This window comes from Neodiprion fabricii, chromosome 6 (genome assembly GCF_021155785.1).
Source record: "Neodiprion fabricii isolate iyNeoFabr1 chromosome 6, iyNeoFabr1.1, whole genome shotgun sequence".
Taxonomy (NCBI): Eukaryota; Metazoa; Arthropoda; class Insecta; order Hymenoptera; family Diprionidae; genus Neodiprion; species Neodiprion fabricii.
Genome location: NC_060244.1, coordinates 28,889,345 through 28,913,867, shown reverse-complemented (window position 1 = coordinate 28,913,867; position 24,523 = coordinate 28,889,345). Strand labels below are relative to the sequence as shown.

At 38.8% G+C, this 24,523-nt stretch overlaps 1 protein-coding gene and 1 long non-coding RNA gene across 9 annotated transcripts in view; one reads left to right on the top strand and one right to left on the bottom strand.

Moving 5' to 3' along the window:
* Positions 1–19,271, top strand: part of LOC124185279 (segmentation protein cap'n'collar) — a 119,530-nt gene extending 100,259 nt beyond the window's left edge. For all 8 annotated transcript variants that reach the window (XM_046575868.1, XM_046575866.1, XM_046575865.1 and 5 more), the window contains exons 8-13: positions 15,582–15,870; positions 15,973–16,121; positions 16,258–16,437; positions 16,588–16,686; positions 16,788–17,152; positions 17,322–19,271. In XM_046575868.1, the coding sequence (XP_046431824.1) occupies positions 15,582–15,870; positions 15,973–16,121; positions 16,258–16,437; positions 16,588–16,686; positions 16,788–17,152; positions 17,322–17,489 (1,250 nt within the window). In that variant the 3' untranslated portion in view covers positions 17,490–19,271. The remainder of the gene's footprint in view (positions 1–15,581; positions 15,871–15,972; positions 16,122–16,257; positions 16,438–16,587; positions 16,687–16,787; positions 17,153–17,321) is intronic.
* Positions 12–2,725, bottom strand: LOC124185283. The gene is made up of 3 exons (XR_006871363.1): positions 2,598–2,725; positions 2,043–2,183; positions 12–1,946 (listed from the first exon to the last, which is right to left on the bottom strand). It is a non-coding gene; the product is annotated as an uncharacterized LOC124185283 (long non-coding RNA).
* Positions 19,272–24,523: the final 5,252 nt, after the last annotated feature.

The following is a 24,523-nucleotide window of genomic DNA, read 5'->3' as shown; positions in this document are numbered from 1 at the left end:
TGAATTTCGTAAATTTGGTCAAATATTCATAACAGCTCAGATCTACGAATCAGTTGTCTTATATTTTATGCTTTATTTCTGTATAACATCACGCAAATTTTTGTAAAAACAAGAAAATTAAACCATTAAAGATAAAATCGAGCATAATATATCATTCAATTTTTATCGATATATTTACATTCACACACGATTTAACATCTGTAATATAAGCGTAAAACAGTGAGCCCCAAAACTATTCCATTGGCATTTGAATTCTGGATTAAACAACGTAATGCAAAGAATGATATAACGTTTTTCCACAATTTCACGTAGCGTTTGGAGGAAAAAATAGGCAGAGACGAGCGAACGATATCTGTTTACAATTATTTGAACAGCTTTACGCGAATTGGTCTATATTGTATGAATACGTATCACACGTAACATAGATTATGTACCCAGAATCATGTGTGGGTATCCTTAACTGAACTGGTAACGGGCCATTAATTTTGGAGAGGCAAGCGACGGCGGCGGCGGGGGAGGATCGGGGGGTGGGGGAGGGTCATATTAAGTAATTCATATTTTTATCTTTCATGAGAAGCACTGCACGGCAACAGTAGAAGTACTGTCGTACATACATAAAATGCTGACTCATTGCCAGTACTATTTTACAATGCGCTTCGCAGGCCGCAATGTCCTTGCAGTTCTATGTTTGTTGGGATGTTGCGCATATGCAAATAGTAACCACATCAAAGTCTCGGTAAGGCGAAGATTGTAGGTACAGTCGTTACTCGAAATCTGTACACGATAAGTATACGCCGCTTACGGTATTGCAAACAATGTGGGTGAATGCAGCGTCTTTGATTGAAAGAAAAAAAAATATGTCTCCTCATGTTCACTTTTCCTCTCGCGTATTTTTTATTCCCATATCGCCGAAGTTATTGGAGCTCTCGTTTCAAAGTGCCTACGCGATTATTCCAAGCGGCAATACATTGTCGCTATCTTTAACCACAGATATCCTCGTGACCTTTTCAGCTGAAGCTTACAGCACGTCAAGAGAACTGCGAGTACCAGCCTCACGTTGCATACAAACTTGCTGATTATCGTATTATGATTGTACTGCATGGGAAATCATTCGATATATATATACTTAAACAAGGAGAAACTATAATATGTTGTTGTTGTTGTTACTATATAACGAGCACCAAGCACAGCGTTAGCCATTTGCATATTCTCATAACTGTGACAATAGCTGGCAGTCTGATGTTTTTGCGAGAATGAAAAGTAAGATATCGGTCAACGCCGTTATCAGAAAATACATATATTTTTTTTATAGGGCAGGCAATGGCTCTGTATTTTTCAATTAGTTATTTTAACACTATTCTATACTTGCGATGATAGTTAATTTGTAACAGCATGAATTTATTAAAATATTGAGAATTTGTTTCAAAGTTCAATAAATGGGGTCTCAGCCGGTTTATTAAGCTTCTGATTCGGTCATCGACATGTATGTATTATTACAACGCGTTATATTATTAGTATAATAATATCGTTTGAACAGCTGTCAACCATAAGTAGTGTCGTGCAACATTGCGTATCTTTTATAAATCGAATATGAATGTAATTGCGGCACCGATCGGTCTCCGAATCCTTCACGCATAGGTAGATCTATAGTTAAAATATTATTCCACTGCGCGGACTGTATTCACAAACTCTCATCGCCTGGAACGTTAAAATTATTCAGTATTTCGCACACACTCGCTACTTGCGGTTGGCCAAATGACAGAGCGCGAGTTGTTACTGCAGTCCCATCGTTGACTGGTGAAGTGGTGAACGCGGGCGGTGACTTCATTAACAGGATCGCTATGTTCGATGTAAAAAGTTGAAATTTGGTGTCGAAGTAACATCTTCGCATCCCCAGTTTAATCAGCGTATCATCGATCTTAACAATTGAGTAAATGGCCATCAATCTAATAAAATCACAAAAAACGTATTTTACCGTTGCACTCTGTGCTTAAAATCATAAGCGTATTTTAACCCGGAAATTCTAATTACTTTATACTCACGTTTACAGGAGAATAACTTTTACAAACATGAGGCGAATGATGATAAAGTGCGCAATGAACCAACCAAAGTCGCGGCTTACTCGATAACGCTTCGTTATTTTTGGTGTTGCACACAAGGTTGATCGTGGGTGACACAGAATTCTATGCAAAATCGTTCAACCATCGATAAACTTAATTCCCACGTTTTAGCATTCACACTTTATTACCGCAATTGCGGTGTTTGTTAAAAACGTGTCGCAAAATCTCGTTCGTCTGGTCAACCAGTGTCCGTATGTATAATCTGGGTAGGATTATTGGCACCCACTTCTACAGTAAACTAAATTATCAAAAAATTCAACCAACTGCGTCGTAAAAAGTAACGGCAGAATTTCAAACCCGTATAAGCAGGCCTTTTTATTGCCGGAAATTGAAGAGAAGTGCGGTATGGTAATAATAACAACATGGAGGAACCAAAGAAGGAACGTTTTCTTTTCTCCTTATCTACCGTCCACTGCAGGGCATAGCGAAAATCATTCAGTGTTTGGGTTATGGGAAAACTACGGTTTATGTACTTACTTGGGATTTTTAAACAAAGCGTGTCCGTCCCATCAGCCACTTGAAAGTGAAACCGTGCTCTGCGTTTCTCGGTCTGCTTCCAGGCACCCACAAAAATATACGTTCCTTCGGTTTCTGGCATTGCAATGTGCGTGCGTACAGATTGGGATGCGAAGTGCCTCTTGAAGGGCAATTGGGAGGGTATACAAAAGTTGGCTCTGGCCATGCGGAATCTGTCCAAGGCTCCGCAGACCCTCCGAATATTTCCCTTTGTTAATTTACCATAAATCTAAACCTCCGTCGGCGTTTTTTTTTCGCCCTTCGCTTACTTTCAAGAAATAGAAACGACGCTCGTTATTGAATTGTAACGGAACACGATACCGCTCAACGATCGGCTCTGGCTAATTCTGTATCGTTCGCTTAATCGCGATAATCAGTGACCCTAATTTCTGCAATTGATATTGCGTAATCGTATCGAGATCTCCGGTTCCACCCGATCATTCACACGTAGGTATTATCGTGCAGAATTAACAATAAGTGTAATACGAATAGTTGCCTGCTTGCATGATCGATGACGTAGAATTACTCTGTGACAAAAATTTTAACGACTTATCAGCGAAACTCTTGGCCGATTAAACTTCGAAAGAGAGTCGATTGAAAACGTTGAATTACGTACACCAACATTGATCGCCTTTTTCAGACATCTCTCAGAAATATACATACAAATTCCGCGCAGTTTCGCCATCTATATGTGCTATAAATTTATTTATACTTATATCGTACAGTTTTTCCGGATTATAATCTTCAACAAAATCTCGTCGAAAATAAATGTTTTTTTAATTTCCTTCAAAGACATTATTATACCAATAGCTTTTACGGCGTTTACCGTAGTCTTACAATCAGTTGGATCAACTTACCCCGTGATTCGTTACTCGGAACTTATAATCCACATCCGCCAAATATTGTAGGTACATAAATGCGTACACTCCACGCATACTCAAATAAAAATTTACGTATAATATCCTCTACGTATTAACGGCGCTGTAAAACCGCCGTTGATGTTTCGAAAGATCTATTATTTTTCTCGTGATAAATTATGGGCACTGATTATTTCCTCGTAAACTTCATATTCTCTCTCTCTCTCTCTCTCTCTCTCATTTCATTAACTCGATGCGATAAGTTGCAAAAACTCGTCAACTGCAGTCTTATCGCTATGCACTTGGCGAATGCATCATGCATTGATCTTTTTTCACGACAGTTATACGTTTACAGTTTGCAGTCCCTGACTTTTCGACTAGCGGTGAAACAAGTTGCAAGTTTCCTCCCCTTAACCCCGTCACTTATATCTATTACCTGATAACAAGATTAGATGTTATCACAATCTGGATTCATTAATTAGTGACAGAATAGTACTTCGCACATTTATATAAATATAAACAGTCGACAGTTTCGTTCAATATATTCGGCATTATCATTATATTTTTCCTTCTCTTTTATTTCCTCAAGATTTTGCCATAATTTCAGCTTAACCTTTTCTGGAGCAATGAAGATAAGCACCCGCAATAAAATCTCGCGATAACTTTTTTCATCATCACGACTTCTGGGAATACCTCAGACGTATGTATGTGTACATAATACACGGTACATTGACGCGGTTGCAAAAACTGGACCCTTGGCAGTTTTCGCCCCGTCATACACAAGCCGGAAAAAAATAATTAAAACAAGGAATACTCGTGCATTAACAGATATTCAAATGCTTGTCGGTGAATATATAATAAAATCGAGTGTTTACAAGAAAGATTATTAAGTGACTCGCGTATCGTGCGTCGGGCAGAAATTCCTGACTGAATTTCGTTTAAATACAATACATTGTATATTAAATGTATGTAACTGCTTCTGTAATTCCAGAGGTCAAAGCACATGCAGCGTGAATTCTAGAATTATGCATACGTTGGTACATATATATGTACATATGACTTCCATTTTTCTTTATCGCCGCATAAATTAGATGCTATTTCTCCAGCGTATAAAACGTACATAAAAAAAAAGGTGGATACAAAATAACGTATTTGTTAGAATCAACCGAGTCAGTTTATAGCGCTGTCGCTTGCAAGATAAGCTGAAAATGAGAACAGAATGATTGAACTTTGAAGAGCTATGATACCGAGTGATTATTCACCCACGCATTATATATACGTGTACAGTTCACATTACGTACATACGTAATGTACAATTCTAGATCAATCGTCTTCTGATTGTAAATTTACCTAATTATTTTGTGCCTAGAAAAAAATTCGCCATCTTTGACGATTTTCCTAGCGTAATAAATGCCGTCGTTAATTGCTCAAGATATCGAGAACGATTAGGTGTTTATAGTACATAAATTACGCAGGCGCGTCTATACGTTTCCATCGACACAGAGTACGTTCGTATCAAACGTTTATAATCATATTAACCGGGGATGTGATCCGACTAATAAAAACATCGCGTCGTTCGTCGTCGTAACGAGTTAATCACGGATTGTAACAACGGTGGATTGTAAAAACTGCAGATCATTTGTATAATAGGCTTATATAACGATGGTGAAAGAATGCATTATCATGTCAAAACTCAAGTGTGAAAAACATTTGTATTGTTTAACCGTACTACGAAGAAACTAAGATATATGCCATCAAGACGAGAAAAGGAAATCCTAATATTATAAAATTTCTAAACGACATGCCAATAAATAACATCACGCGTAGAGACAGTGGCAAAGTATGATATTTACGGGCATATCCACGGTGAATTTAACCCGGTCAGACTTTTACTATCCCATAATAATATACACGTATGTGTATTATAATATATGAAAGTATGGGGCTGGATATGTCTACCGCCTTCAATGGAACCAACGGTAAGATATAACGTATGTATGTACGTATATGTATATGTATGCAGGCAACAGGTTAATCGTTGATCGCTGCTGTTTGTAGCCACACGCAATCAGTTGTACCTGATGAGCGCGTGGAAAAATATTTATACCGACTGTACTTTATCATTCATAAAATGTACAGTTGATACAGTTGTTTCGATTCAATCGTCGTTTGTCAATGCCAATTGACGATGGTGGGTGGGATAGATAAAGGAATGAATGGAAACCGAATGGGGTACGAGACAATTCCACCTGCGACGATTAGCGTTTTGCTGACGTATACAATGTACGTCGGCACGTAAAATTAATAAGCTTACTCCACGCTGATTCAATTTTTTAAGTCAAACATCTTTCTTGAGGGGGCAACAATTATGACCGATTTATTAGGGGTGGAGGGTTTGAAACGACGCAGCAACGATGCTGCTGAATTCTCGTAACGCTGCCCTATGCTTGTCTATCCCTAGTTTTATTTTCGCAACGCTACCATATTTTTCATTTCAGATCATACCCGCATCCTTGCTATTACCAATTATTATTTCTTCTTGAATGCAAAAGAAAAATAAACACTAATAATTTATCTCTATAACTACAACTAATTAGCAGCAGGTTTCACTTCTCTCGGGCAATTTCTTTACTTCTCACTCAAGACCGGATATCATCGAGACAACTAATAAACGACATACATACGCGTATTAGTACACGTATCGACGGATATACACTTGGATCGGTATTTTCATTCGAATCACGCGAGTCTTCATGGTTGGGTATATTCAGGGCGTCGGTGGGACGTAAGTACGATTAATACACGTAAGTGTCTAGCTTCGTATTTACATCGTAAGACCCATAGAGACACAAGCTACTCGGGTTACACACGTTGCGTCACGCGTCGTACGACACAAGAATTTGTCTACGAACGGGGTTTTTTTTCCCTTCTTTCTTTCTCTCTCTCCTTCTCTTCCTCCTACTCCACGTCTAATAACTAACAAACGTCAGCAGATTTTCAGTGACGATCACGAAATTTCGCCGGCGGTGGTTGAGGGGGAAAAAAAAAAAATAAAAAATAAAAAAATAAAAAAAGAATAGTAAGTATAAACGACGAAAATAGCGCGTGAGAACAGGACACCGCAGCAACGTGGACGGGAATCGGTGAAGTGGGGGGAGGGAAATTAACTACGTGCAATTATTGTAACTCGATTCTCGTCTCGATCGTACGATTCTCATTCAGCGAATAGGCTAATTGTTATCGCCGAAGCGTTATTTCATTTTACCTGCTTATGCATATTATTACACAGTTGAACGCAGTTTTCGGCAAGCCTACGAAGACGTGCAAATATCATACGTACTTGCATATTATCATATATTATAATATATTATTTGAGACGGATAAACGCGGCCGAAGAGTCATTTAAGCTACGCTGCTGGCTGCCCGGCGATGAGACTGACTCAGAAATCTGGTTTCTTTCGTTGAGTTGAGTCGAGTTGAGCGTACGAGTCGCGTGGTTTTTTTCGGCGTCACGTGACGTGATCCGTTCACAAAGAGCTTGCGTGTCACACGTTGCTGGGAGTATACATACGCAATACGTCATAGTTACCGCCTGCATATACAAGTTGCACGTACATCACGTTGTAGAAAAAAGCCCGCCAACTTCCTCGAATCGCCTCGCCTCACTTCGGGTTTCACCGTCAGCTTCAGCTTCAGCTTCAATGTATATGTACCTTATTACACATATCGTTTTGCAAAGCGTATCGTCGTAACCTTAGAATAGGAGATGAAACAAGAGAGCAGAAAGACACGATGTGAAATTATTCCAAAGGAACCGAAGGAGCCGATTATTTTTCACGCATCCAGCAACAGCGACTTCTTTCAGCGAGATTTTATTTCGTTTTTTCTCCCTCGTCAAGGTTACTTTTTCACATTCCTAATACAGTGGTGTATAATGAGCACCCTGATTCGAGTCACGTGAGTCACGTAGGTGATAAATAATCCGACAGTTTTGATCTTTTGTCGTTTCAACGTGACTCTCTGACTCTCGTTGTATGTATCATATATGCCATCGATATCGACAAATAAACATCTTGACGTATGTTACACGGATACCTCAACGTGGCGATCCGTAATATGCCGTATATCAATGTGTAAACGTCGTTCACGTGCTCGCGTAGCACCTACACGCGCGCACGTAGAACCACGTTTTATTTTTCACATGGTGAAAATTGCGCAGCAGTGTGCCTGCCGTATGCGAATATTATGGAAAAGCGGCAAAGATTATCGTCCGTAAACGTGTAATCTGCGATTGTTCGTCAGCCGTCGAAACGTGCCTCGGCATTGAACGGAACTCATTATTTTAGCGGTAATCTTCGTCAAGGGAAAACGACGCAAGCGCGCTATGCGTGTCTTTATACGTACACGTGTACAGTACGTTGCTCGAGAAAAGAATTAATTGCAACGAATTTCTGATTAGCCGATGATTCCGGTTCCCGGTAATCCGTCACTGCAGCGTTGTGCAGCCAAAGACGCGGAGTAAGCGAAAACCACCTTGAATATCGAGTTCCGACCGCGTGTTATCTGCCGCAGTGAAACACCGAACCTCCGACCAAGTTCTTCTCTTTCAGTTCCCTTTATACCTACCGTCAGACCGTCATCTCAGTTTCTTGCCTTATCTATCTTCGTACAATTCCGCTCTGTTATACACCTATACTATGTTTCTTTTTATATTCGACCGTACCCCCTTTCGTTCTATGCAAAACGTATCAATTTTTGCAACGAGATTTCTTCCCACCGCTAGGTGAACTGCATAATACTACATTAATTTGATTCAATTTTCAGACCAGACATTATCGTTATTTTTCTCCGGTCCTCCCAACCTTACCCGACCACTCCGTCTTGACGTCTTCGTAAAGATTTATATTCAAATATTTGTTTATCGCCATCGTATACGCAAATGAGGTTACCCGTTGTTTGCGATCACTTATGACCATATTGTAAATGCACGCACAACATCTGACTATATGTACGTAAGTAAGCAAGACAAGTGCCGTGTACGATACTTGTCGAGAAGCTACGAATCCTGCGCAGCTTGTACCATCCTTGTCCGTGAGTCGAAATCGAAAGTATACCTACTTCTGTCATTTTAGATTTTCCTGCTTAAAAATCCATCATTTATCGGGGAATCGTGAGAATTTTTTACACCGAACAGAAATTCGAAAGGCAACTATTTTTTTTATATCGGTTGAAACCTAACAATTCTGAATATGGACTGCACCGTTTGTTGTATGGATTTTTAACCGATTGAGAATCGATTATTGTCGCATATTCACGCGGATTGAAAACTGTTTTAATTGGACGACGTACGTGTAAGGCAGAAATTCTTTAATAGGCACAGATTAATCCTTAGGCGTATCACAGATCACTCTGCGCTGCAAAGTCCTCTCTCGATGTATGACTCAGCTGATATTATATACGAGATATATTCATGTACCTACGTGATTCGCCGCACGTGTATGCACAATGTTGACGTATAATCAGAAATCGCTCGGGCGAAAATGTAACGGTGACGCAAAACATTTTGCACGCGATTCTCTAGTCAAATAATCAAATGATATTTATCAAAATTATAATTAATTCACTTATTACTGTCGGGTGAAATATTACTTCTTATCTCAAATCTAGACAGTACCGCAGGTTTCTGTAACGGCATTGAATTTAAATTTCTCTATTTTCATGCAAATTTTTTTTCAATTCCATAATACGACATCAATACGTGCGTGAAACGATTTTACTCACTGTTAAATATTACAAGTATCGCGGTATTGTGCGACTAAAAATTCACATTGAAGCAACTGAAAAATATCATCGTAATAATAATTAAATACGTACAAATCCCGGGACATGTACTATTTTTTCAATAATCACATCATGGAGTATAAAAAGATTCTTTTTTTGCAAAATAACGTGTAGTTATGTGTGCGGATTTATCATATGTTGCTGTGAATGAAACCGGGGGAAAAAGAAGCAACGCGAATATCTACTCATTGTCGGCTTGATACCGAAGTGATCCGGATGTGAAGAAGATAACAGCCCTTGAAAATGATTAAGTCGAATAACAAAAGTATACATGTAGGTGACGCTATCAGAGACTTACTATATACATTACACGTATCGTAGACCTCGGCACTTTGAGAGACCGCAAGGCTGCATAAGGTTGGAATCGAATTAAATACCGTCCTTTATACTTTTGCCGCTGACGAAATTTTAATATCGATTGATCTCGGTCAGATTTCCTTTCCTCAATGTCGTCTCATGTTTTCATAAAACTCGACGATTTATTTTAATTTATCATTTTCCTGTGTAAAATAAATAATATTCTTAATTAAATCATACTTCTGCCTCGTCCGGATGAATTTCTGTAGACTGAGCGTACTATGTGAAAAATATTCATAAAAATATGTATTGTGATCCAAGGTAGACGACTTAACGATTGCGTGGAAGAAAAAAAGAAGAAAAATTCAAGTGAAATGAAATTATTCTGCATGCCGATGATGATTGCTAAAAAGCGTAAAAGACCCTTATCAGTGTCACGTTGCTACATGTGACGATAAGATAAAACCATACGTCTCGAGTGTAAACAGTTTAATACCCAGTGACGGGCTGCTACTGCTCCTCCTATTCTCAGCCTGAATAATATTATATATACACATTTATGTGTATAGAGATGCGTACGTGGTACGTGATGCACGACGCATGTTTCGTAGTAAATATTAAAAGAAATTGATGTAGACATGTGTATTGTATATTTTGTACACGGTAAATTAATCATTCCGTATCATAGGAATGGTCGCATAAAGGGATAACAATCACGTCGGTATCATGATCAGAATCAGCATGGAAAATTTTACATTATATGCGCGACCAGCTAATGTCTAGGAACATGTATTGTGAAAAAAGCATAGAAATTTCCCAATTATTGTATAAATTTTGTAAGAAAACCTGTAGCTAATTGCAACGGAAATAACTCTTCTTTTTTTTACCAACCTCCGTACAGTACGGTTGACAAGCGAATTATATGGACATATTTCGATAAAACGGAGGATTTGATGATCGATATTCGTGTTAAATTTCCAGGTACATTGCTTCGAAGAAGAATTAATGCCTGTTCTGAAATACCGAAAATTGGATATCCGTAGATATGTATAACTTGTTTTCGACCGGTCCGTATTATATTACAATTTCCTCGTCGTGACTAATATCAGTGAACGAATAAACCTGAAATACTGAAATAAAAAATAAAAACTAGAGAGATAGCCTTCTGTGCTCTTGAGCGCTAATTTTCGTTCAGCCGTTCGTGTTCTTCCTACCCAGATACGAGTGCTCTGGTGTATTTTTATACAGACAAGGCACGATAGTCAACCGGTACGTTTTTCTGTTAATAATAATACCAATGTATGTGTACACTTTGAAACAAACCTAGTCGTAAAGAGGTGCGAGTGTAGAAACAGAGAAGAAGAAAAGTATAAAATATCACTGTACGATGTTTCTTGTATGCATGAGAAATGTTTGAAACGAATGAAATCGAGATTGAGTAGCGCGAAATAAGGCATGCGAAATAAAACACGCCGGATGGAACAACATTTTATCAATCGGGAATTCTGACGATTGCAGCCTGAAGAAAGAAGGGACGTGGAAAAAAATAAAATAGTCCAAGACCAAAGTGAACCGCATCGAATGACGTTTCCGAGACACCGTCATGTCAGTTCTCCCCGAACGCGGCCGGCGTCTTGATCTTCGGTTACGTAAGGATTTATATATCTCTCGCCTGCTGATTCTCTGATCAAATAGATCGAGCTACGTGTTCCCCTATCGGAAACATTCGCAACTCGCACGTCGCGTATATACACGTATACACATAGGTGCGATCGTGTTCGAATTATGGGGCGATATTGCCGCGAAATTATACTTGGCGACGCGTGTTGGAAGAAAAAAAAAAAAAAAAGAAAAGATCGTAAAGTCGCGCGCGCGTCGAAAGCATGCATACGGTAGGTAATTTTATAACACCGCACCCGCAGATATTCCGACCGGTTGATGTATCGTTGAAAAAAGAATCTCCGTAAAAGTTTCGCGCTGCGGTCCGCCGCAAGAAAGAACGATTAAATTACTCGGTTAAAGTCTGGCTCGTGGGTGCGGCGGCGAAGTGACGCGGAGCCGTATATTAATCGTCTTATCGGTAAAGCACGACGTATGTACGTATGTACGTGTATTATACGGCAAGTGCATTTTTTTTCCCCACTTGGCATATACGCGGGGACAAGAGAGGCGTCGCTGTGTTATACTATACGCGAACGTTATCGGCGCGCGACCGCGGCAGAATCACTCCGGGGAGAGAAGAAAATCGTGTGTGCGTCTAACTGGCCGAGGACTCGCGGAGTGCCTCGAATTCGTTTCATTAGAGCTCGCGACGTTACGGGGGCAAGTCACGAATAACTCGAGACCGACCGCTCTTCGCGATTACGCGATTACGCGATTAACGCACTCGCTCGCGCCGCGGACGGGTCTCACATGCGTATTCTTGGATTCTTCTTAAAATAATATTATTCGCAATTATTGCCAAGTGCACGGGTACGCTACGGGAGGCGGCGAGTAGGACGAGGTAGTCCAGGATCATTTTCACAGCTTTTGTACCAGTGCTCACGTGTATAACGATTGTGGAAAAATTCGCCTTGCCTGCGATTTCGTGTGTTGACATCGGAGAGATTATTGCGAGAAATTATGATATGAGGAACGACGATAATAATTTAACGAAACAGACTCTGGGAACAAACAACATCGTCGCTTCCGAAACCTCGACGGCGACTCAACAACACTGCGCCAGTCGAGAGGTGGAGTTACGTTGATATGCGAAGTCACGTCACACGAGGAGACGACCGATTCGCTGTTTATATTGGAGACACCGAGAATAATCGTTGCTGGATATTTTATAAAGGAACGTCATAAATACAACAGCGGTTATATCGACTGTTGGGAAATATGTATCGGTACACACACTACAGCATTTACTACACGGCAAAGATACTCGAGATTTAGTACCTGGACGGCGGAGGAAACTTGAAACTTGGAAGAGGAAAAAAATTTTTAAAAACACCCAAACCGTTGCTCTATTTCGAACGCTGCAGGGAGAACATTTCTGTTGCGGCTGTTGTTCGCCACTCCAGTTTCTTGCCTATCTACTCTGCCTCATTTTTACCTACCACGTATCTCTCTCTCTCTCTCTCTCTCTCTCTCTCTCTCTCTCTCTCTCTCTCTCTCTCTCTCTCTCTCTCTCTCTATCTCTCACTCCCTAACTTTTCGAATCTCAGTCATACCGAGTCGGTTGTATATTAATCTGCATTGTTGCAGGTGCTAGTGTGTGTAATATATCGAGTCACCCATATTGGGCGATTAATATCATCGATCATTATTGATCGTGGACACTAAAAATTATCATACGCGTATAAATTACTTGACACGGGTGTGTCTTTTAAGAACTTGTGACAGTTATTTAGAGGATTACGACGTTAAAATTCGTCAATATAAATAATATCGGAAGGCTGTCGCTTCTCAGGAAGCGTGAATGGCGACCATGGGAGTCATTGTTTACTCACCGAGTAGGTATATTAGGTACTTTAAAACTAACGTACTACGTTCTAAAATCGTTATCCCATCCATCCCCCGGGCTATTAATTTACAGCGCCCGTCGTTCCTTCAAACATTTTTTCCGCCATCGGCATACTTTTATATATATATATATATATATATATATATATATATATATATATATACATTTATTATACGTCATAGATGCATCACCGATTTTTTCAAGCCTACTTACAGTATACAATATCACTGCATAGTTTATCCGGGTAGAAAATCTCCTCCTTTCGTTAAATCGTAGTGAAAAAAAATTCACCCGGAGGATGTACGTTCGTTGCCTCCGCGCACATGCTCTAGGTATATAATGCATGCTAATTAGGTCGAAAGTAAACGAAGAAACGCTCGGCGACACAAGCAGCGTCGTAGTACGTACACGCGTAGACACAATCCATGTATTCAGACGTGTATCGTTTTGTAAATTTTTGAAAGTCACGCACGATGACTTGCAATGCCCTCGAGGAGTTATTTTTGTAAAGCCGGAAACGGTGTAACGCGTTTACGTGGCATCAGCCAGAGCGGGTAAGACAGAGTCTCCGAATCATCAAAATCACACGGTCGTAGTCATTGTAAAATCATTTCACGCGCATATCTGCAATACGTGTCCCTTGAAAGTATATCTGTGACCGTAAGTTTTCGAGTCAATGGTCGGTCGGCACGTGAAGAAATATTCAACGATGATAAAACTACGTGAGACACTGTGACAGACTTGTCGCTGTTGACGATGAGGGGGGGGGGATAAAGAATTTGATTGAAAGTATGTAGTGCTATAAAACTTTATTACTCGTCGGAAGAAGAATAATTTTAGCCCCTGCGTCACGTTATACTTATATACCTTATATACCTTATACGCATACCTATGTTCCATCACTCGTGCTGTATGCATATACAAAATAGCGTATGCCTATAATGTATGTATGCGAGCATGTTTATACCTATACTTCCACACGAGAGCAAAGAACGTCGCTATAATAAATATATTTCGCCTTAGGCATATACGTCTATATGTATGTACATATATACATATATGAGCTGTCGAGGCGTCGGCTCATTCACTCAGGCCTCGAAAGTTGTTTTCTGTCATATGTTTAGTGCATGTTTCTTTCAGCGGCGTGTTTTCATTTATTCATTATTTAATTGTTTACATATTCAAAATTGAAATTTTCAATAACGCTGCGATTGTTGTCAGCGTCTTTCATTCCCCGAAAAAAACAACAACAAAAAAAACTAACAAAACAAATACGTACAACCTGTATGGAATTTTTTATTTCACCAGCGATCGGACGGAAGGCGATGCGATATGTATCATTCCAGTGGAATTTCGTTATCTCTTAAAACATCCACGCACTTTCAATTCTCGATACACGTGTCGCATGTGTGTATGTATACATATAGGTATGCACATACGAACATGACTATATACAGAGATTGCTCACTATTGCTAAACAATGAAAGATGTGTTGTAATCTGGCGGCCGCTATTTTTTTTTCTCTGCTATTACAAAATTTACGGTTGACTCAATGACTGATCTGTTCGACTGGAATGCAACGCGTGTAGAAATGAAGTTTTTTTTTTTTATTTAATTAACGTCTCGTCATTCTCATACGATGTAGGATTCATTCACTTGGTTTGCGGTAACCGTTTCGGTAACCGGTATTTATGTTTACCAAAGTACTTTGTAATGTTATAAAAATACTGTTAGCGGCGGTTGCATTAGCTTTCAATATTATCGCGTATTAAATATTTTTCATATCACTATCGCGGCGATCTTTCGAACGCGTAATTTGTCCACGCTGAGTAAATATAGCAAGTTTCTGAAATTCAACCTGAATCAGCAAAATTTTATCGAAAGTTCGCGAAATTTTTTTTTTTTTATCTCCGTTATATCAAATAAGTGAGTAATCGCGCTAATTAATTTTGACAACAATATACATATATATATATGTAAATATGTGTGCCTAAATATATCGCCTACAATAAAATCAGGAGGAATTTCATCGCCCAAATTTTCATCCATTTGGTGGTCCGTATCTGTAATCTTGTTTAAAATCTCATAGCGATATAAATATTTTCAACTGTATGCATTTAGATTGTACCATCTTTGCCACATAAAGATTGACATAGATACGTATAATTAGTATTACATTGAGCAAATGCCTTTTGTTCCATTACAGCTACTCCATTTAAATCGCTCGAACTAGTTTTATACAATCATTTCAGTAAAGGTGCCTGAAAGATTTATCTCTGCCATTGATGAAGAATTTTAAATTCTGTTAAAATATTGGAGAACGTTGCAGGATAAATATCTTTCTTTGGGTTCAACAATGCTTAACCGTCTCCTCCCACTTTTCGCTGTACATCTCTGCACTGCGGAACTAGTGATTTAATTTTGCTTTCGTATTTTTTCCAGGCATGTACACAATGCGAATGTTGGACCACAACAGCAACAACGCCTCGGGACCAACTGGAGCCGCCGCATTGCCTGGAGTGCAGTCAGCTGGAGGTGCAGCGACAGGTACTCCTGGTGTGACAACCCTTGGTGGAGTCACCGACGAAAGGATGGATGCCTCTAGCGACAGCGCAGTCAGCAGCATGGGAAGCGAACGCGTTCCCTCGCTTTCTGACGGAGAGTGGATGGAGACTGGTTCAAACTCTAGCCACACTCAAGCAGACTCTCATTACTCGATGGATTATGCCAGGTGGATAATACTCTTCTTTCCAATTCTGACACTTCTTCTTTTTACCAGTCTGTCAATCGGACGAATATTTTATCCAGACGTTTGACGTAATATACATTGCAGCAAATACCGCATGCCGTATGACTACAGCTATTCCGCGGCTGGAAGAAACGGCACGTCTCCGAGATGTCAATCTGAACGTGCAATGCCACCTGTAGCTCAGAAAAAACACCAGATGTTTGCCAAGAGATACTTCCAGGAACAAGGCACTGGTATGTATTTTTAATTACCAAATCATTGCTTGAGAATTGGCATAAGCTTTATTGTAACGTGCTCAAAGACGTTTCAGCATGACCTTGGAGTTTATTCCACTCTTAATTTAATGTAATTTTATCATTCACATAACAGGCTCATCCTTAGGAGCCACTGCTCACCCAACAACCCCAATTAAATATGAATACAACGATAGCCAAAGCGTGGGTGCTGGAGCACCTGGAAACGCTTACTCTGGCCCCATCGAGGGCGCAGCAGGTCCTCAATCCGAAATGAAGTACAGTTGCAGCCTCGACTCTTCTCGTCACCATTCTGGTAAGTCTCAACAGTCAAGTAGCAGTTATACTTTTTTTTCAACACCAAGTATAACAACATTACTTGAAAGAGAACTGGAATAAAAAATTTTGTGAATGATCAACTTTCAACAGAATAAAAAACTCTAATCAATCGCTAATTGTTTTGCAGGCAGGTCAGCTATCGAACATGTCCAGCACAACCATACGTACCACATGCCAGCTGAAAGTTCTGGTTCAATGCATCGCTGCTTGTCACGCGATAAGAAAGGTAGAGTAACAGTTTAGAAATCTACTGATAATATTTTTACTCGCAAGCTGAGTTAAGCATGAATTTTCAAGTATCAATTGTTGAAAAAAAAATACTTTTAGCTCGCAAGTCTGAAGGAGAAGAACACTTGACCCGTGATGAGAAACGTGCAAGGGCATTGAACGTACCGATCCCTGTTAACGACATTATCAATCTACCAATGGATGAATTCAACGAACGTCTTAGCAAATATGATCTTAGTGAGGCACAGTTATCTTTGATACGCGATATCAGAAGACGTGGAAAGAACAAAGTCGCTGCACAGAATTGCCGCAAACGAAAACTTGACCAAATTGTCAGTCTGGCAGACCAAGTCAAAGAGATGCGTGACCGGAAAATGCGATTGATTCGAGAACGTGATTTTATGCTCTTAGAAAGGCAGCGTGTCAAGGACAAGTTCAGCCAACTGTATCGTCACGTTTTTCAGGTGAATTGAACGTTTTATTACTGATTATCGACCTACGCGGGGAAAATCTGAATCCGATTTGCAATGCAACTTTGCTTTGTACTAAAATAAAGTGAATTCATTCGGACAGTATGTGAATTCCTGTTTATGGTCCCAAAACTAACGATAGTTTTTTTTTTTTATCTTCCAGTCCCTTAGGGACCCAGATGGCAATCAGTATCATCCTTACGAGTACAGCCTTCAACAGTCAGCGGATGGAAACGTTCTTTTGGTGCCCAGAAATCAAACAAATAACCATCATCCTCACAATTCGGCTATAGAACCGAAAAGCAAACCAGATCCAGAACACAAAGAGTGAATTTTCTAGAGACTATAAGCGAATTTAAAGATACAAGATGTTCTTACCAAGTGATTGAACACAATGAAAACAGAAACTTGACTGTGTAATTGTTAAAATCTGTGGCCACTGAAAATATTGATACATGTAGGTATATACATACCTATCGATATATACGTGTTTTATCAAATTCAGCAGATGATAAAGATTGTGAAATGAAGTACGCCGCCTCACACTGTTTATCATGTTGCGAATACCCTTACAAACAACGAATTAAATTGGTAGAATGATTTTAATCAATATCTTCTGTAAATACTGCCGCAAGAATGGTATCCAGATAAAACTGTCGAGTCGAAAGAATCAGACGTACAAATTAGCCTGCGATTTCTTCTTTATGTCTTAGTTTATGAAAACAAGCGCTCATATTATAGAATTTTTTCCCTTTCAAATTCATCTTTTCGACTAGTTCGGAAAGGTGTTGTAAAGTATTTGATATCGACAGATCATTAATTCAAAAATTCACAAAAAGTAAAATATAATTGCAAAAAACTTGAAGTAACCTGGATAAGTCAAATTTATTGATCAATGACCCGGGAAATTATTTTATCAAGGTTCTATTGATTCCCAAATGGTCTTGTTTGTATGCTTGATAAAGAGATGTGATTTTCTTTTCTCCAATGAAAGAACGACACTAACGAGATTGTCTTTAGAAGTTTAGATTATGAGAATACTTTAATTGTATATTAAATACAAGAAAGCTTATAGTTTTATGCGAATAAAATGATCTACGAATAGTATACATATTCGAAACTACAGTATGTTCTTCGGATAGATGGAAAAATGTAATTGACTTCAGTAAACTCACCGCGAGTTTAAAAGTAACGAAAATAAATTAAAATTATGCCCATTACTTTATGAAACGTAATGTGTGTAATTTTGTTCAAGTACAAGACTTGAAATATTCGTATAATAATTATTTAAAGTTGCATCGAATGCATATTAATGCATTTATATGCAGTTATTATAAATATAAGAAATTATGGTTGTTTGATAAAAGGCAAATGCTTGAGGTGTTGCCTGGATAATGAAAGATGTAAAACAAATAACAATAATATTAATAATAATATTAATAACAATAATATAATAATACTTGTTTTTCTCTAAATATAAACATCAACACAGGCAATTATTTTGCTTTAATTGGCACGCGAGACTGACGTCCGTTCACAAAGTACTAATATAATATAATGTATGATAAGAAGAAAAAAAATCGATTATGTGAATATATTAGCTCAGATATATTGCTACAATACATAAGTATGTACCGATTATATTGATAAACGTAATAAAAAGCATATTTTTATAATATAACACATAAAAAACATTCAGGTATTTCACATTTGCCTTTTTATGTATATATTGATGTAGTTAGTATAATTTTATATATATATGAAATAAAATAAATATATGTTAAATGAAAAATAATAATAATAATAATAATAATAATAAAACATTGCGGATTTATCAATAATTATTAATTATTAACTGTTTGCTAAGGTTTACATAATAATGATATACGTACGACTGGGTGTAGGATGGCTGCGTACCATATGTGGTAGGAAGAGGTTTGAATTGTAAACTTAATTGGCAACAGATGGGGTATAATTTAGATATTATATCTCGTAGTACAAAACGGTTTGCTCGAATTTGGTTTGAACTGATCTTTTCATACCTCTACCCACCGCCGAGTTTCTATATTGTGTAATAAAGCTGGAATAATAAACCTCTGGGGAAATAAAATTATATCGCGATGGTTTGTATGTGCGTGATATTTTAGAACCCCTCCACTTTAGTCTAATCGATCGTTCGATGAGCTGAAAGTTATTTTGTACTCACCTTTAGATGATACAGCTGGATAAATAACTGAATAGACGAACAAAAATTCGTTAAAAGAAAAAACAACATAGAATAAGATCAAAAAGATTAATTAAACGCCTGTTCATCATATGAAAGATGCCACGACGTAAACGTGTGAGCTGTTCTAAGCGCGCTGTAGATATAGATATAGGATGAATAAGTTATGTAAATTAAAATGTCACAGCTAAATTAATTATGATAATTAATTAAACAATAACCCTTTAATACCATTTAATTATAAAACTGCAAAACTATAAATTAAGATGCTATATTTGCAGTTGTCAGCGTTACGTACATAGGTATACATTAGTATATTACTCTCTCTCTCTTTGTAGATCCAGTGTTTTGTACTCAAACTTTGCAAATTTTGCTTATTGCGAAGTCTATAACTTGAGTAGTAAAATGGATGCATCATTATTATTATTATTATTATTAGTACTAACATCTGTAAACTCAACGTTTAGCTTTGTTGATAACCTTTTAATACTGATTTATTGAAAACCTTATTACTTTTAAACCTTTTCTGGAGTTTTATCCGTTCCTAACACATAAAGCATTTCCATATTCCACAATACTTATTCTCGATGAAGACCTCATTGGTTTTATGATCACGTCACAATTTTTTATGCTCTGTAAGATAGTTTGATATACGCGAATAAACATTGTTATTGAATAGCTTGTAAGAGAATTATTTTCATCAGAAGTTGATCCAAAAAAAGTTTTTGATCTCCTCTTAGTCATTCAATATAGTTACTAATCTGTAATCCACGATTATATACGTATTAGATACTATCGGTGTGATATTAAGCTATAGGCCGTGGAACTTCCAGTTCCAGTGCCGAATGCGACTCTGGAAGGAGTGAATCTTGGCTGCTTTGGCTCACTAAGTCCCATCAAAATTCATCATACTATCACTGCGACTTATTGAGTAAATATCAACCCGATAATCAATACGACAATTTATCATTGTTGACGAGGTAAGTACTATTCAAGAATTCAGTTTTTAAGTTGCGCAAACCGAAAGAGAAGGCGTCACATCTGTGGCTACAATCTATTAGCGGTAGCATTGCGTGGTATTTGTTTATATGTATGTGTATGTATGTATATATATATGTAATATATCCAAGCAGTGCATGTGAGTTTTGGATTAATTTTGGGTAAGTGACGGTACAATTTCGAACGACGATCTTAAAATATTAACCGTGTGAGCCAATTCGACGACGTCAATTCTATCTATGTCGACGGCATTTATCTGATTTAACGAAATTTTTATGATCAAATGATAAAAGATCGAGCCTTTCTGTTGACGGTTAGTTACAGGAAGCCGAATTTTTTCTCGGTGAAATGTCAGTTTGTTGCTCATGAAGTGAACAGAGAGCTGAATAGTCGTGAGCATCGCAAAGACTGATAAGCCAATGAATTTCGTCCTTTCTATTTTCATTTATCGCATAACTGAACTCTACTAATATTGAAATTTACGCAATCCCACTTGCGCAAAGAAAACTCGGTCCTTCTGTCCAGATCCGACAAGTTATTTCATAATTTGTATTTGAAACGAGCAGCAAAGTGTATGATGAAGCACGTGATTGGATATTTAGCACTTACGTTGACTGAATAATATAAAGACGGATACTCTGCGTCAATTTTTGTGATCAGTTTGCGGCGGGCAAGTGGGCCCGGATGGGCCTGGGGACGTAGGAGGGTTCTGCTCTATCGATTCTACCTAACGGGCTCGCACCGACATTCATAGTGGCCAAAGTAATGTCGGTATGGAAGCTTGAGATTGAGTCGGTACAAAGTGAGTACGTAAGACTACTTGTCGACTGCGACTTAGAAATGTCGATCGGATCGATCATTCCCGTGGGAAGAAGCGTAACCGCGTCCACCGCCAATCACCGCAACAACCACCAAGCACCACCGACCGCCGTCAACCACCTCCTCACACCTCCGACCACCTTCGTCCTCCTCGTCAACCACGGTCCGGACCGCCACCTCCTCCCCAACCCTCATCGTCCTCGACCGCCGCGACCACCGCCGATCACTTCCGACCACAACCAAACACCTCCTGCCACCCCCTGCCACCTCCTACCAGCGCCAACCACCTCCTACCATTTCCGAACACCTCTAACCACCTCCGACCGCCACCGACCGCCTTCGTCCTCCTCGACCCCCTACACCGCTATGTATTCCATAATATTAATATTCATAATTACTCCAACAACTTTTCGTTTGCTCGTTCAATCTTGAATTTTCGTAGACGTAGAATCGAAACGCTGGTTTAGCTAGTCGCAAGTGAAGTATCTACATTGGATAGAGAAGAATTTCTTTTTCGAAAAATGTTCGTGTGGAGAAACATTCAGAGTGAATGTAATACATCACGGATGCGCTAATTTTGAACGATGCTTCGTATATGAGACGGTATTTAACGCTGCGTAGTGGTTTAAAGACCTAGAAAGGTGACAGGGAGAGAAAGAACGACGCTTCTCAACACTTCGAGTGTATTTTAACACACATTTGAAAGATACGAGCGAAATTTTTCATCATCCAACTGTCGCAGAACGGCAGCGTTATTAGCCGACCCGTTCACTGAAGAATATATCTTCAGTCAACGGCTGACCATCGAAGGGCCTGGCCGCTTGAGTCTGGAATCGGCAGGAGAGATAAAGTGCGTATTTCTTGTATGAAATGTGAAAGCTAAAATCATTATACATCATATCATATCATCATACCTCATACATCATACATCGTACATCGTACATCATACATCATCATACATAGTATCAAAGTTCGAAACCATAGTTTGGATGTCGGACGTTCAGAAAGTGACGTCACCAATTCAAAATCAGCTAGCCGAATTCCTCAGTCTGGAAACAACCGCGCAGTAGAGCGGACGGATGAGAGTCGCGCTCCGCAAATTTCGAGTACCGGGTTCTCAACCTCCCGGATCCCGCGCTTCGAGTCCGCTACGCGGTGAAACTCGACTTCCAGGATAAGCGCTCCGTGGTTCCTGGTTCATGTTTACAATAAATTATTTCAATTCGTTTTTCGCGCAACCCCAAATTCGGTAGCTGTCGGTCCGCTAATAAAATTTCTCGACTTCCAGGATAAGCGCTCCGTGGTTCCTGGTTCGTGTTTACAATAAATTATTTCAATTCGTTTTTCGCGCAACCCCAAATTCGGTAGCTGTCGGTCCGCTAATAAAATTTCTCGACTTGCAGGATAAGCGCTCCGTGGTTCCTGGTTCGTGTTTACAATAAATTATTTCAATTCGTTTTTCGCGCAAGCCCATATTCCGTAGCTGTCAGTCCGCTGATAAAATTTCTTGACTTCCAGGATAAGCGCTCGGTGGTTCCTGGTTCATGTTTACAATAAATTATTTCAATTCGTTTTTCGCGCAACCCCAAATTCGGTAGCTGTCAGTCCGCTAATAAAATTTCTCGACTTGCAGGATAAGCGCTCCGTGGTTCCTGGTTCGTGTTTACAATAAATTATTTCAATTCGTTTTTCGCGCAACCCCAAATTCGGTAGCTGTCAGTCCGCTAATAAAATTTCTCGACTTCCATGATAAGCGCTCCGTGGTTCCTGGTTCGTGTTTACAATAAATTATTTCAATTCGTTTTTCGCGCAAGCCCATATTCCGTAGCTGTCAGTCCGCTGATAAAATTTCTCGACTTCCAGGATAAGCGCTCCGTGGTTCCTGGTTCGTGTTTACAATAAATTATTTCAATTCGTTTTTCGCGCAAGCCCATATTCCGTATCTGTCAGTCCGCTAATAAAATTTCTATGACTTTACAATCTTCTCATAATCTTTTTGGTGAAATATGTCGATAAAAAAGGTATATAAAACCTTACACATTATTTTTGATTTGTTCTCACGCTGAAAATATTTATTAGTATTCGAGGTATAACTCGAGGTGGTTGGCGGTTTTCGGTGGAGGTAGTTAGGGATGGTTGCGGGTAATCTCGGTGATTCAGAAGGAGGGGGACGAGGATTTGTGCTCGGTGAGTGAAACACTTTTATAATATTTCATGGCAATTGTAATTATATTTTATCTGAAATATTTCAAACTTGTCATGTTTACATTAAATTATTTCAATTCATTTTTCGCGCAAGCACAAATTCAGTAGATACGAATAAGCTTATACAATTTATTATATTATTAATTAATTAATTTATTAATATTCTTATAACATTTGATGGCAATTGTAATTATATTTCATCTGAAATATTACAAACTTGTCACCTTTACAATAAATTATTTCAATTCATTTTTCGTGCAAGCACATATTCAGTAGCTATGAGTAATCTTATACAATTTATTACATTATTAATTAATTATTTAATCAATGACTCAATTATATTAATCCTTACACAATATTTTCGATGTGTTCTTATACTGAAAATATTTATTACTATTCAAGGTATAACCTGAAGTGGTTGAAGGTGGTCGGAGGTGGACGAGGAGGACCAGGATTTGTACTGGGTGAGTAAAACACTTTTATAATATTTTATGGCAATTGTAATTATATTTCATCTGAAATATTACAAACTTGTCACATTTACAATAAATTATTTCAATTCATTTTTCGTGCAAGCACATATTCAGTAGCTATGAATAATCTTATACAATTTATTATATTATTAATTAATTAATTAATATTCTTATAATATTTAATGGCAATTGTAATTATATTTCATCTGAAATATTACAAACTTGTCACCTTTACAATAAATTATTTCAATTCATTTTTCGTGCAAGCACATATTCAGTAGCTATGAGTAATCTTATACAATTTATTACATTATTAATTAATTGATTAATTACATTAATCCTTACACAATATTTTTGATGTGTTCCTATACTAAAAATATTCATTACTATTCCAGGTATTACCCGAGGTGGTCGGAGGTGGACGAGGAGGAGGACCAGGTGGACGAGGAGGAGGACCAGGTGGACGAGGAGGAGGACGGGGTAGACGAGGAGGAGGCGGGGTGGGTCGTGGGAGAGGACCTCTCCTCTCCTCAGAGGAGCGGAGGGGGAGGGGCAGGGAAGGGGGAGAGGTGGGCGGGGAGGGGGAAGGGACGGGAAGGGAAGGGGCGGGGAGGGGCGGGTGGCGGGGCGGGGGAGGGAGGGAGG